Raw genomic sequence first — 14,766 nt, forward strand, 5'->3', positions numbered from 1 at the left:
CGCTCTCCTTGATCTCATTCATTGAACTTTTTACCTTTCATAAACTCCAACCACAATCAACGCCGTATATCTTTTTTAAAGGTATTTCTTGTATTATATGATATAGTACATTTCCTATGCAGCATCTGTATTGGATGGACATGCATATCTTGTCAGATTACTTTGCTTACATTATCTTCTGGTGATGCTTACATTATCTTCTGTAGATGCTTACATTATCTTCTGGTGATGCTTACATTATCTTGTGGTGGTGCTTACATTATCTTCTGGTGATGCTTACATTATCTTCTGGTGATGCTTACATTATCTTCTGGTGATGCTTACATTATCTTCTAGTGATGCTTACATTATCTTCTGGTGATGCTTACATTATCTTCTGGTGAGAAATTCCCCTTTGATTTATAATGAAATTTTCAAATGACTTCTGTTTCTGTGTCAGATCAAAGGAACTTATGATCTGAATTTTTTGAAAATGGGTATGCAGTTTTCCTTGAATTATTTGTTCCCACACAAGATCTTGATCACTGATGATGACATATTGATGAAATTTAGCATGCATCATTTGTACAGGATGGAAGTGGGCACATTGTCAAGTCATTTATCAGCAATGGTTTTTCAGGGTGTTATGGCCTTTTTATTAATAATGAAAAAAATGTAATGATGTTTTACATTTCAGAACAAGATCTTAAAAATTTATCATATTAAATTGTTGACAATTTAATTGTTGTAATCTTATAGCTTTGAGGTGAGAATATGTCCAGATTTTTACAGCATCAGTGATTTTTTTAACGTTATTGACATATGAATAATTATTAGTTTCTACATGAGAACACAAGGATAAATGATCCCAATCGGAAACCTTATATTTATGCAGCCAGACTTGCATTTTTGTTATTGTAATATTCACATATTGTCTTGACATTCACATATTATCTTGACTTTCACATATTGTCTTGACATTCAGATATTGTCTTGAAATTCATGTTTTGTATTGACATTCATATATTGTCTTGACATCCACATAATTATTGTCTTGACATCTACAAATTGTCTTGACATTCACATATTGTCTTTGCATTCACATATATTCTAGACATTAACATATATTCTTGACATTCACATCATATGTTCTTGACATTCACATATTGTGACATAATGCTGGTCCAATTTCAGGTCAATGTTATTTTCTGGTTTGTTGATCTTTAAAAAAAGTGTTGGTTCAATTCTTATTATCGTGCTTTTAATTATCTAATAGATTGATGAAGTGCATGGTTTTGGTCAGCATTCATCAGTTTCATTGATAATATTGTTTCCAATATTCTGGAATCAGGCATGCATTTGAAACTCAAAATATAAGCTAAGATTGCAATTCTGTTCAACAAAAATGAAAGGCAACAAGGTCCATTTGGTAAGCTATTCATATTTGGATTGAATACTAAAATATACATATTACTACTATTACTACCACTATTTCTGCTGTTGCTGCTGTGCTACTAATACCAATTCTACTTATTCTTCTTCTACTTTGACTACCTTGAGTACCACCTCTACTACTGCTCTCAGACATGTGTGTGTGTGTTCCAGAAGGAGGGAGCTGAGGCACTGCAGGGTTACCTGTCCCTACACCAGACTGTGGAGGGCCTCACCATTATGTGGACCCCTAACCAACTGATGAACGGCTGTTGTGAGCAACCTGAGGACACTGACCGCAGGTGGGCTTTGTGGGAAGTGGGATAAGGGTGTGTTATGTGGGTAGTGGAATAAGGGTGTGTTATTTGGGGAGTTGGATAGGAGCTGATAATGTGGTTAGTTGGATAGGAGTGGGTTATGTGGGTAGTGCGTTAGGGGTGTGTTATGTGGGTAGTTGAATAGGGGTGGATTATGTGGGTAGTGGGGTTGGGGTGTGTTATGTGGGTATTGGAATAAGGGTGTGTTATGTGGGTAGTTGAATAGGGGTGGATTATGTGGGTAGTGGGGTTGGGGGGTGTTATGTGGGTAGTGGGGTTGGGGTGTGTTATGTGGGTAACGGGGTTGGGATGTGTTATGTGGGTAGTGGGGTTTGAGGTGTATTATGTGGGTAGTGGGGTTGGGGTGTGTTATGTGGGTAGTGGGGTTGGGGTGTGTTATGTGGGTAGTGGGGTTGGGGTGTGTTATGTGGGTAGTGGGGTTGGGGTGTGTTATGTGGGTAGTGGGGTTGGGGTGTGTTATGTGGGTAGTGGGGTTTGAGGTGTGTTATGTGGGTAGTGGGGTTGGGGTGTGTTATGTGGGTAGTGGGGTTGGGGTGTGTTATGTGGGTAGTGGGGTTGGCAGGGCTTCCCCTGGCTCAAAAATTTCTTTAGCCAACATTTTAGCCAATTGGATTTTTTTGTAGCCAAATTTTAGAAACTGTAGCCAAAGTTTTAGCCAAGCCTTTGGGACCGCCTAGTGAAAGTCTAGGGGTGTAAGAACACAAATAAATACAATATGAAGCTTAAATATATTTATTACTATAATCATCCTTTTAAAATATTGTACATAACAGAATATCAGTTTATAACAAAAAACACTTATAGATACTCATACATCTAGATACATCAATGTAATAATCATACTTTTATTCTACATAACAGAATATCAGTTTATACATACATCATAAGCACATGTTCAGTTCACATTGTTTACAAAATAAGCACATTTTCATTATATTAAAGATATTCATTCTTGAGCACATATTTCAATCTTTGCAAAACATAACAGTTGATCAAGACTAAAGATGCTTTATTTTCAAAGCCTCTCACTTCATATTGTTAAACAGTTATATTTGGTCATTTGGATATGATATACATCAGCTTTGACAGCTTCTGTTGTTAAAACATTTTCTGTAAGTGGTGGATGATTTCTAGGCTCAAATAAATATATGTTTTTCACGCATATTTCTTGACAGAAAGGCCCAGATAATAGCCACCATCCATTCTAGTTGCCTGAAATATGATAAAACATAGTTTTACAAACTATCAACAACAAACCAACACATAAATGTCCGTATCTTTAAATGTCCGAATTTTTAACATATCCGAAATATATTACAACGAGTGAATGGTATACTTTTTATTTCCGAAATTGTTGGTTTCTTAATCAAACTTTACCTTTCCCAAAATATTATAATAATGAAACTATTAAACAGAAATGCTCTCAAATTCCTGTTGAAACAAGATTTTATGTGTTTTTGTGAAGAAATAGTTTTTTGTTAAATGCTTTTGCCAGGCCCGTGGTATTGACATAATGTTCGATAACACCTTTTGTTTTCACACCAGCAAGCGCTCTAAACATAGATGGTGACGTCACTGCCAGTACACAATGCACCAGCAAGTTTCCTTTGTTTCGATGACCGGTTCTGACCGGTGTTGCTGCAGACTGCGTATCAAATTTTCTGGTTAATAACACGAAGATGTATTGACGCACAGTCGACGGTTTAAAGAGTTTACTATCTGGGATGGTACTTGACAGGCAAAAAACGTTTCGCCGAGCATTTTCGCCAACCAAGAATTTTATTCGGCGAATTTTAAAAACGTTTCACCGAGCATTTACACCAACTGAGAATTTTATTCGCCGAATTTGCGAAATTTTTGCCAACGGCGAATTTGGCAAACGACAGCGGAAGCCCTGGGTTGGGGTGTCTTATGTGGGTAGTGGGGTTGGGGTGTGTTGTGTGGGAAGTGGGATAGGGGGTGTGTTATGTGGATAGTAGGATAGGGGTAGTTATGTGGGTAGTTGAATAGGGGTGGATTATGTGGGTAGTGAGATAGGGGGTATGATATGTTGGAAGGGGGATAGGGGTGGGTTATGTTGGTTGTGGGATAGGGGTATGTTATGTGGTATAGGGATAGGGGAGGGTTATGTGGGTAGTGGGACAGGGCTGTGTTATGTTGGTAGTGGGATAGGGGTGTGTTATGTTGGTAGTGGGATAGGAGTGTGTTATGTGGGTAGTTGGAAATGGGTGATTTATGTGGGATAGAGGGGATATTATGTGGGTAGTGGGACAGGGGTGGATTATGTGGGTAGTGGGATAAATGTGTGTTATGTGGGTAGTGGGTGTTTAATGTTTGTAATTGGATAGGGATGGGTAATGTGGGTAGTTTGATCGTAGTGGGATAGGGGGATATTATGTGGGTAGTGGGGTATGGGTGGGTTATGTGGGTAGTGGGGTAGGGGTGGGTTATGTGGGTATTGGGATAGGGGTGGATTATGTGGGTAGTGGGATAGAGGTGGGTTATGTGGGTAGTGGGATAGGGGTGGGTTATGTGGGTAATGGATAAGGGGTGGATTATGTGGGTAGTGGGATAGGGGTGGGTTATGTGGGTAGTGGGATAAGGGTGGGTTATGTGGGTAGTGGGATAGGGGTGGGTTATGTGGGTCGTGGGATAGGGGTGGATTATGTGGGTCGTGGGATAGGGGTGGGTAGTGGGTTAGGGGTGGGTTATGTGGGTCGTGGGATAGGGGTCGGTTCTGTGGGTAGTGGGATAGGGGTGGATTATGTGGGTAGTGGGATAGAGGTGGGTTATGTGGGTCGTGGGATCGGGGTGGGTTCTGTGGGTCCTGGATAAGGGGTGGCTTCTGTGGGTCGTGGGCTAGGGGTGGGTTATGTGGGAAGTGGGCTCGGGGTGGGTTCTGTGGGTCGTGGGGTAGGGGTCGGTTCTGTGGGTCGTGGGCTCGGGGTGGCTTCTGTGGGTCGTGGCCTCGGGGTGGCTTCTGTGGGTCGTGGGCTAGGGGTGGGTTCTCTGGGTCGTGGGCTCGGGGTGGGTTAGTGGGTGGTGGGGCTTGTGGGTTAGTGGGTCGCGTGGGTATAGGTGGGTGGTGGGTGTGGGGTGGGTGGTTTGTGGGTAGTGGTTAGGGGTGTGTTATCTGGGTTGTGTCGAGTAGGGGTGTGTTATGTGGGTGTGGGCTAGGATTTTTAATGTGGGTAGTGGATTGGGGGTGTTTTGTGGGTAGTGAGTTAGGGGTGTGTGTTTGTGGTTAGTTCCGGGTGTTCCTGTGGGTAGTGGCTTAGGGTGTGTTCTGTGAGTAGTGGGTAGATGTTTGTTGTGGGTAGTGGGATATGGGGGTTTATTGGTAGTGGGTAAGGGTATGTAATGTGAGTAGTTTGGATAGGGGCAGACAAGTTGGTAGTGGGATAGAGATAGACAAGCATTTTATTCCAGACAAGTACAGGAGTACATAATCTAGAAAGTAATGTGATTAATTATAATAAATCAGTGGTCAGTTTGTTTAGGTAATGTTTTTAACAGAAAAAATACAAATTTTGATTCAAATAACAAATATTGATTCAAATACAGTGTATAGACTACGTAACATAAACTTGGAGAGTGATGTACATGTATTACAGGGTAACAGATTGTTTTATTTCAAGTGCATATTTTATATCGTTTGCAACATTTTGAAGAACATATGTGTTTACAGATCCCATTAAAGAATTGAATGTATAGACAGAATGTCGAATGTAAAATCTTCTATCGAGAAATCTCCTACTTAAAGTAGTGTAACATGGCTAAATGCATATAAAATGATACATGTCTTCAAGATCACAACTACCACAGTACAAACAGTATCTTGGTATATTACTAGAGCCATAACAGCAAGATAGAAAAGGGTTGTTTAAGTGATGGGGGTTTAGGGGCGGGTTATGTCAGTAGTGGAATAGAGGTGGGTTGTTTGGATGATGGTTGGATAGGGGTGTTAAGTAAGATTGAGGTGGGTAAATGGGGGTATTTGGATAGAGGTGGATAATGTGGTTAGTGGGATGTTTGGTGCTGGTGGGAAATGGGGGGTTTGGGATGGGGTATGATGTTTATTAGTTTATGGTGAGATATAGGTTGGCTATGTGGGAAGTGGGATATGGGTGATTTGTTTTAGAAGTGGTTGTGATAGGGGTGGGCTGTGTGGTCATGGAATGTATTGGTGATTGTCCCTAGAGAAAGTGATAAGATCTAGAACCCTTTTTTTGCTTTGTGTCGACAGGCACATTGACAGTCAGAACTGTTCACTACTTATTCCCACCTGATTATTGTTCCATGTACAATTGTATTATTTAAATGTTTGAAATGTTTTGTGACCTGCGCAGCCACTGCTACTGTTAGATGTGTCCAACATGTCATGAGGCATATCTCCATGTCTCAATATCAGGTATTTTTGTCAGGTGTAAGGGGAAAATAACACTTAGAATCCCTGCATAATCTCGTATTAAAGCTGGTCTCTGGGTTAACCTAGCGTAATGCATGTGTTAGTAGTATGGTCCCAGATGAGCATGAGCAGTTGGTACAGGCTAATCAGGAACAACACTTTTGGCCGAGTCTTGAATCTTGTTTAAACAGAAATTCCAAAAAAAGAAAGTGTTGTCCCTGCCACAGGTGGTTAGCGTGTGGCTATGATAATAATTAGTGAAAACATCATTTTGAATGATAAGTAATCATATTATAACGAAAAATCACCTTTTCTGGAAAAAAAATTCACTATCAAATAGATATATAACAAGGTATCCAACAAAAAATCACCAGAAAAAGGGGTGCATCGCTTTTAATAGCCAAAACTTCATCAATTGTGCAGCGATTTTCATGGTCTTGGTCTTATTCAACGCAGAAAAGAATTTCCTTTCTAGAAATGTATATATCTTGTTATATTTCTACAAATGCTGGGTCAAATTTTAAGAAATAACACGATACACAACTCGCGTAACCTACTTGACACCGATCAAACAGTATTAATGAATGAAATCTTAAGTTGTAAAGACACAACTTCGCATTGGACCAATGAAATCACTTGTGTGTTTAGAATGTTGGTTAGTTGAAATGTATATAAACAAAGGTTTCAAATGGCACTTGACCGTTAGTTTTGATGCATAATGCAACGGCAAGCACGGTAAGAATGTTTTTTTCATACGTTTTATTCAATTATGGTATCGAGGTCCATGAACTTTGCACGGAAAATGCCCTTTACTCAGTGAAGATTTCAGTCATTAATACTGTCTGATCGGTGTCAAGTAGGTTACGCGAGTTGTGCATCATACATGCTAACCACCTGCATGTGGTCCCTGCAACTTCAAAAGCTAATTGGGAAATATATTTTGCTTAATTTTATTAATCCCAGTTTTCCCAGAGAGCAGCTCAACTATATTCTTCTGTGTACAGAGGAAAGGGACATAACTCCATTTCTGAATAACCACTGTGTTTTTTGTTTTGAGTTGCATGGGGCAGTACTCAGGGTATACTTGATTTACCTTCCTTTATGTTGGTGTGAGGTGCAAAATTATCATAACTAACTTGATTTAGAAATGTGTTGTGTCAGATACAAAGGTCCGTGTTGTCAGGGTTTTTATCATTGTTGTCAGTGCAAGATATTGAAGAAATCCTCAAATTATCTCCTTTGTTTGATTGGTGTTAGGTTTAGGGTAAGATAATCCATATGATATCCATAACCTTTATTCATTTCCTTGCTGATAAGTTGTGAACTTTGTACCTAATTGGCAATAATATTGAGCATTGGTTTATTATGCTCCCAGATTATTTTTTTCGGTGGAGCATAATAAGTTGCCAGTTTTTCCTTCCTCACTTACTCTCTTCCTTCTGTCACTATTTTGTTACAGTTTCTCATAGCGCCTTCAATATTTTACGGATCTCTTACATATTTGGCATGTTACAAGGTACCTTGCATGGACCTCTACCTTTTGATGAGGTTTGAGGTCACTGGGGTCAAGGTCACCAAGGATAATTATAGATTTTTTTAGGTGGTTATTAACACATAGATGGACAAAGTGCATCATCGGGGAGCATCCATCAGTTTCACTGATATTCTTGTTAAAAAAGAAATCTCACTGGTGATTGTTTATGAAACCATAGTGATTGACTGCATAGTTATGGTACGTTCTGTTTTTGGCACTTCATTTATATTTTATTTATAATTTAACATATTTTGTTTATGATCTATTTATTTTTAAGTTTTTATAAAAACAAGTATTTTGTCATAGTTGGTCAATGTCGTTAATGAAGTAAAATTATTGTATGCCTCAAACATAAATATAAAATTTTCAAACTTTGCACATTTCATAAGGCCACGACTTTTATATTTCTTGGTTTACAAAACCGCCGACCCTAATTTTTGGAAAATGGGGGAAAAAAAAAAAGAAAATCGTCTTTTTTTATATACTTTATTCCCGACCACTCTGAAAAACAAGCGAAAGGAGAAAAAAACGGTTAGGTTTGAGTACGGTTGTGAATAAAATCAAGTAATTACAATCACAATGGTTCACATATACATTGCAGAAATCGGGATATCTTTCAATGTGACACATTACGGTATGAACCATTCGTTTTATGGGCACTTCTCAAAATTTATTTCGGGTAAAAATTACAGACAATAGGAAAATCAGCGTCGGTAAAATGTCGACCCCATCAAAATTTATGTCCAAGTCTGTGACGCAACTTTATTGTTTAACATGTTAATTATTTTAAACAAACCCGATATTATAGGAGATAAAAAAGTATTACCTTGCAATTTGATAATTAGAAATGATAATCCAATAAAACACTGCTATTATGTACGATATATGTGTTAAGGAATTTTGTAAACACGTCCGCAATAGTTAGGAACTGTACAGAGAGTTTGGAAATCGGAACAAATGGGTATATCTCGGAAAATCATTGATAAATGTATTTGTCATTTTAATGCTTAGGGCCAAGTAATTTCGTCAAATCGGAACTCAACTTGCGTAAAACACTAGCTCAATTAACTGTTAAACCTCACCTCCGTTCTCTGCAAAAGATTCGAAGGCAGAGCTATGCACATGCTATTATCAAATTGGAGGATTGTCATTGAGAAACAAACACATGATTGGTTCGGCATGTTGATTGCTGGACAAAGGAAGCCAATTTTGTCGGCGCGAAATTTGTCGCTTTATTGCTTCAGACAGGAAGCGGCTTTCCTTTGATGACGTCAAACTGTCAATTCACACAGACTGCAAATTTTCAGAAGACTTTAACTGACTCTTTGTTTACAATTCCAGTAAAAAAAACACTTGCTAACATTAAACTTTGGATAAAATTATCAAAATAAAGCAAAAGCAAAGTTGAAAAATATGATTAAATTAATTCACGTCAGTTAAAATAAGACGTTTTGCGTTGTAAATCAACCAGTTTTCATGACGACAACAACTTTAACAAACATTACCGCGACAACGCGGGGATCGATCTACCTCGATTTTTTATTCATGGACGATCTTGTAAGTCGAGTAAAAGCAAAAACATAATGTGTGTATGAGTAGTTTATCTTATATAAGATTTATGCAACGGGCATCGAATCAGTAATGGTGCGCATCAAATTACGGAAATGAAGCGCAGTTTTTCGTTTTAATGGAAGAAGAACGCATGTCATGTAATGGAGTGAATAAAATTGCCTGATGTTACAAAAGGTGCTTTAAGGACACATTTCATTTGAAGATATAGATGTGTTTCATTGCATCATTTGATTTGTTGTCCCTGTGTTAAGGTTATAAAAGATATGTTGTCTTTGTTCTGATGTTATTAGTATTAACTTTTTTTTCCAATGATGTTTTTTTTGTGTTTTTTTTTCGACCGCCCGATGGACCATTTTCAAAATAATTTTTGTAAACCAATTAAATAAAAGTCGTGGCCTAAGGTATATAAAGAAAAATCACATCCTGTGTTTCATCTTTCTTGTTGAACATCATAATTTATGCGTAAATCATATGGGTTGATTATAATGTTATTTTGCACAGGATTTAACATTATTAAAGTTGCTGCTGGTATTACTATTGTCCGTCACCTAGTTAAATTCATTTAATTATTCAAAGGTACTCTTCAACTAAGTCCCCATAATAGCATTTTTACATGTTACCATTGTGGACATGGCCAATGTTGGACCAATATAGCCATGTTTGCTGGGACAATATTTCTGCTTGACTTTGCTTCTTTAAAGCAAACATTATTTCATGAAATGGCTCTTCATTTCGTTTTAGTCTTATTAAATTAGAATTTTTTTTTTTATGGTGTCAGTACTTTAAGTGAAAAATTGACATTTACTATAGTTTGATATTGAATTGAAATGTTTGAACATTTACAAATGTTATATTACTTTTTGTTTCGAATCCATATTTAATAGTCCAGTTAAAATGCTGTTTAGGAGGGCAATCAGTCACAGGTTATTCCTACTTTCTGAATTCTTACATGTGCCATACAAACCAACCTGCATGCTTTTTCATATCAATGTATTTTGAATGATATAATCATGGTTACGTTTGTCATGAGAGTGTGATACAAACTGTCAGATTTATGTGTCCAACTTTTCTATAATGAGCTCATACACAAATTGTTTACTTCAAACTAAGTGTATTAGAAAATGATGCTTAATCTGACATGCATGTTCCAAGCCTTAGGCCATGCCTGACACACTTGAACAGTGTGGCTCTAGATAGGATTCTGCATCGGTATTCTCTGACTAGGAGTCGTAATGTTCGCTAATGAGGTCACAAAATCTTGAGTGACTTTTTATTGGACAGGGAAGCTCCTCACTGGACATTGCAAATGCGCAGGCTGGTCTGGAGCAACACTGGTTGCTCGTTGCATAATTATTATTTTTTCTGATTTATTGTTGCTTGTTTTTGCAGTCATTTCTGGGACTATGCTTTGACCATTTTCCTGGATGAAATCGTCTACATCCACTGTCACCAACAGCGTGAGTAGTGTATTAAAGCAATTATGTTCATGCATTAAGTATATAAGGTACACTATGAAATGACAGTTTTTATTTTACCTTATTATCCAAAGAGTGTTTTTTTCCCTTATAAGATGTGCCACACTAAACTGCTTTCTCCTGTTACAAATGTGTTCAGTTTAAATTCCCTAAAACGAACAGACTCAGGTTTGTTTCTCAATTTTCCACAAAGACTAATCGGTGATGACTCTTTCTTGCTAGACTGGCTTTTTGATAAGATTTTTTAAATGCAAAATTCCATCAAAGCGGAAAGTGTTGTCCCTGAGTTATCTGTGCGGACTGCAAATATTAATCTGTGTCAATAAGTAACAGACAAGAATTAAGGCCAATTTTCTTGTACGCAGACAATGGCTGAAGTAACCTGATGTATTTTTTTCGGTCTGTGTCAAGTGTTTGAAATTGGTATCAATTTAAGAATGTGCTTTAAAAAATGATTTGATTTGGGTCCAAAGTTAACTGACAGTTACCTTAAGTGGCTATTTACATTTTGGGCAACTGGCCCAGGTTTCCCTCGTTATTAAGTGAATACAACTACTGTCAAAATATACTGAAATATATCTTGGCATGCTAACCCGTGATGTAGGTCCTAAATTCATTATTTGCATATCTTTACATCAGGACAAAGTTTATGCATCATTTTGTGTTTAAATAAATTAAAAGAATTATTACAAAAACAAACAGACAGAATATCTTGTTAAATGACCTTATTATTAAAAACGCTTTTTAACTACTGGGGTATTTGACATGGATTATGAAAAAAATGGGTCTAATGCATATGCTGCCAATGTAACTCCAGTCTAGCCTGCACAGTCTTGCAGTCTGGTCAGGAACTAACCTTTCCGCTTATGAGAACACAAAACCTTACATGACTTTATAGAAGACAGGGTAGCTCCTGACTAGACTGCATTGATGCCAAGGCCGGTATGGAGCTACCTTGGCTGCATTCTGCATTTGCCCAATTTTCACATGAGGTTGGTTTCTTTATTGGCAGATATTATATATCTTTGGTTAATTAATCTTGAAATGTTGTGAAAACTTTTATGTAGCTCATGTTTTTCTAATGAATATGACTGTTCATTTGTTCTTCAATATTGTTATTAACATATTATTGTTCCATGGATAATATATTGCAATATAATAAGATAATAAAATAGTGAACACATAGTGAAGTTAAGAATACTTCATCAACTATACTTTATATCCTATTAAATAAATTAAACATTCAAATCATTGAACAGGTTTGTACTTAATTTGTAGTGTTTGATACATACAATTTCATGTATACTGACATACACTGTCACTGACCAATATGTAACGTTATAGCATGACACATCATATTCACAATGGTAAAGTGTGAACAACTGTTGTCATATTTGACACTGTTAAAGGTAATCAATATAAAAAATGGGTCTTATGCCATATTCTGCCAGCCTATGTCCGCAAATTATTACTATTATATAAATTATGAAACCACAAAACCTTTGTGCCATTAAACCATGACACGGCTCATTTGAAAGGGAAAGATGTGAACCACCTTTCTCATATTTGACATTTACCAGTAGTATGGGAATCAATTCTTGGAATTTTATCATAAAAGTTTTTTCCCATTAACTGTTGGTATGGTAATCTGGGAAATATACATTATTTTGAACATGCCTAAGGTTATCAACACTACTCTGTGAATGGTTTTATTGATTTGCTGCATCTGTCTGACTGGAGGTAATAGCCTGCTCATCTCCAATACTAACACATATGTCTAATTATCGCAAAAATGGTCCAAACAATGATGGTAATACATTGAAGAGTGCCAAAAACATGCAGACTTCCTGAAATAATTATATAATGGTGTAAAATGATATGCTTTTATAATGTTTTGTAATGATTTATGTTAGCAATCGAAAATAATGGCTGATAATTTGATGAAAACAGGCGTTTTTAACAAGTTTATTTTGAGTTGTGAATAGCAAGCAAGTATTTTACAGACCTTTGTATTAAATATTATTAGCAAGTACCTAATGTCAGCACATGGTCATTAACCTTTTCAAAGCTGTCTTGTAAAATTAAAGTGCTTAGTGAATCATGCTCCGTCTGTGCTTGAGATGCACTGGCTATTAAAGAATGGTAATAAAAGCAAATATTAATAAGTCAGTAACGTTTTGTGTAATACCATGTCTCTTTTAGTTCCTGTATTTGTGTCTAACTATGTCTCTTTATGCACATGCAATTTCTCCTCAGAACAAGGCTTTAATGTCTCTTTTGGTCCCTGTGTTTAGGTCTAATCATGTCTCTTTTAGTTCCTGTGTTTGCATCTAACCATGTCTCTTTATGCACATGCAATTTCTCCCCAGAACAAGGCTTTAATGTCTCTTTTGGTCCCTGTGTTTACGTCTAATCATGTCTCTTTTAGTTCCTGTGTTTGTGTCTAAACATGTCTCTGTTAGTTCCTGTGTTTTTGTCTAACCATATCTCTTTTTAATTTAGTTCTTGTGTTTGCCTCTAACCACGTCTCTTTTGGTTATGTGTTTGCATCTAACCATGTCTATTTTTAGCTCACCTGTCACGAAGCTTATGTGATTGTGTGATGTCCGGCGTCAGTTGTGCGTGCGTGTGTGCGTCCGTGTTTGTGTAGACATTAGAGGTCACAGTTTTCATCCAATCTTTATGAAATTTCGTCAGAATGTTTATCCTGATGAAATCTGGGTTGGGACTGTATTTGGGTCATCTGATCATAAACTAGGTCACTAGGTCAAATAATAGAAAAACCTTGTGTAGACAATAGAGGCCACAGTTTTCATCAGATCTTTATAAAATTTGGTCAGAATGTTTATCTTGATGAAATCTGGGTTGGGATTGTATTTGGGTCATCTGGGGTAAAAAAAACTAGGTCAAATCATAGAAAAACCTTGTGTAGACAATAGAGGTCACAGTTTCCATCAGATCTTTATGAAATTTTGTCAGAATGTTTATCTTGATGAAATCTGGATTGGGATTGTTTTTGGGTCATCTGGGGTCAGAAACAAGGTCACTAGGTTAAATCATAGAAAAACCTTATGAAGACAATAGAGATCATAGTTTTCATCTGATCTTAATGAGTCAGGTGAGCGATTCAAGGCCATCATGGCCCTCTTGTTGTTCCTGTGTTTGCCTCTAACCATGTCTCTTTTGGTTACTGTGTTTGTGTTAACCATGTCTGTTTTTGTTCCTGTGTTTGCGTCTAACCATGTCTCTTTTTGTTACTGTATTTGCATCTAACCATGTCTCTTTTTATGCCCCTGAAGGAGGGCATATAGTGATCGCACTGTCTGTCCATCCGTCTGTCTTTCAGTCACACTTTTGCGGTTAGGTTCCGAAAAAATGCTCATAACTGCTATGTCGCTTCAGATGTAACCTTCATATTTGGTATGCATATCTGTGTACATGGACAAGGCCTTTCCATACGCACAAAAATATTGACCCCCTTGACCTTGAACTATGGGTCCGCGTTAAGGTTTCAAAATCTGTTTTTAGGTTTCCAAAAAAGCGTTTTTTGGGGGCATATGACTTCCGATGGAGACAGCTCTTTTTGTTCCTGTGTTTGCATCTAACCATGTCTCTTTATGCACATGCTATTTTCCCCAGAACAAGGCTTTAATGTATCTTTTAGCTACTGTATTTGCGTCTTACCATGTCTTTCTTAGTTCCTGTGTTTGCATCTTTCCATGTCTCTTTATGCACATGCTATTTTCCCCAGAACAAGGCTTGAATGTATCTTTTGGTTCCTGTGTTAACGTCTAACCATGTCTCTTTTAGTTCCTGTGGTTACTTCTAACCATGTCTCTTTTTGTTCCTGTGTTTACGTCCAAAGATGTCTCTTTTTGTTTCTGTGTTTGCCTCTAAACATGTCTCTTTTGGTTACTGAGTTTGCGTCTAACCATGTCTCTTTTTGTTCCTGTGTTTGTGTCTAACCATGTCTCTTTATGTTCCTGTGTTTACATCTAACCATGTCTCTTTTTATGCCCCCGGTAGGGT

At 37.3% G+C, this 14,766-nt stretch overlaps 1 protein-coding gene across 1 annotated transcript in view; it reads left to right on the forward strand.

The window, feature by feature from the left end:
- Nucleotides 1-14,766, forward strand: part of LOC127840180 (small G protein signaling modulator 1-like) — a 94,407-nt gene that overhangs the window by 33,080 nt on the left and 46,561 nt on the right. The window contains exons 8-9 of the mRNA XM_052368679.1: nt 1,585-1,712; nt 10,652-10,719. Coding sequence (XP_052224639.1) covers nt 1,585-1,712; nt 10,652-10,719 — 196 coding nt within the window. The remainder of the gene's footprint in view (nt 1-1,584; nt 1,713-10,651; nt 10,720-14,766) is intronic.

The sequence above is a fragment of the Dreissena polymorpha genome, chromosome 1 (assembly GCF_020536995.1).
Source record: "Dreissena polymorpha isolate Duluth1 chromosome 1, UMN_Dpol_1.0, whole genome shotgun sequence".
NCBI classification, from domain to species: domain Eukaryota; kingdom Metazoa; phylum Mollusca; class Bivalvia; order Myida; family Dreissenidae; genus Dreissena; species Dreissena polymorpha.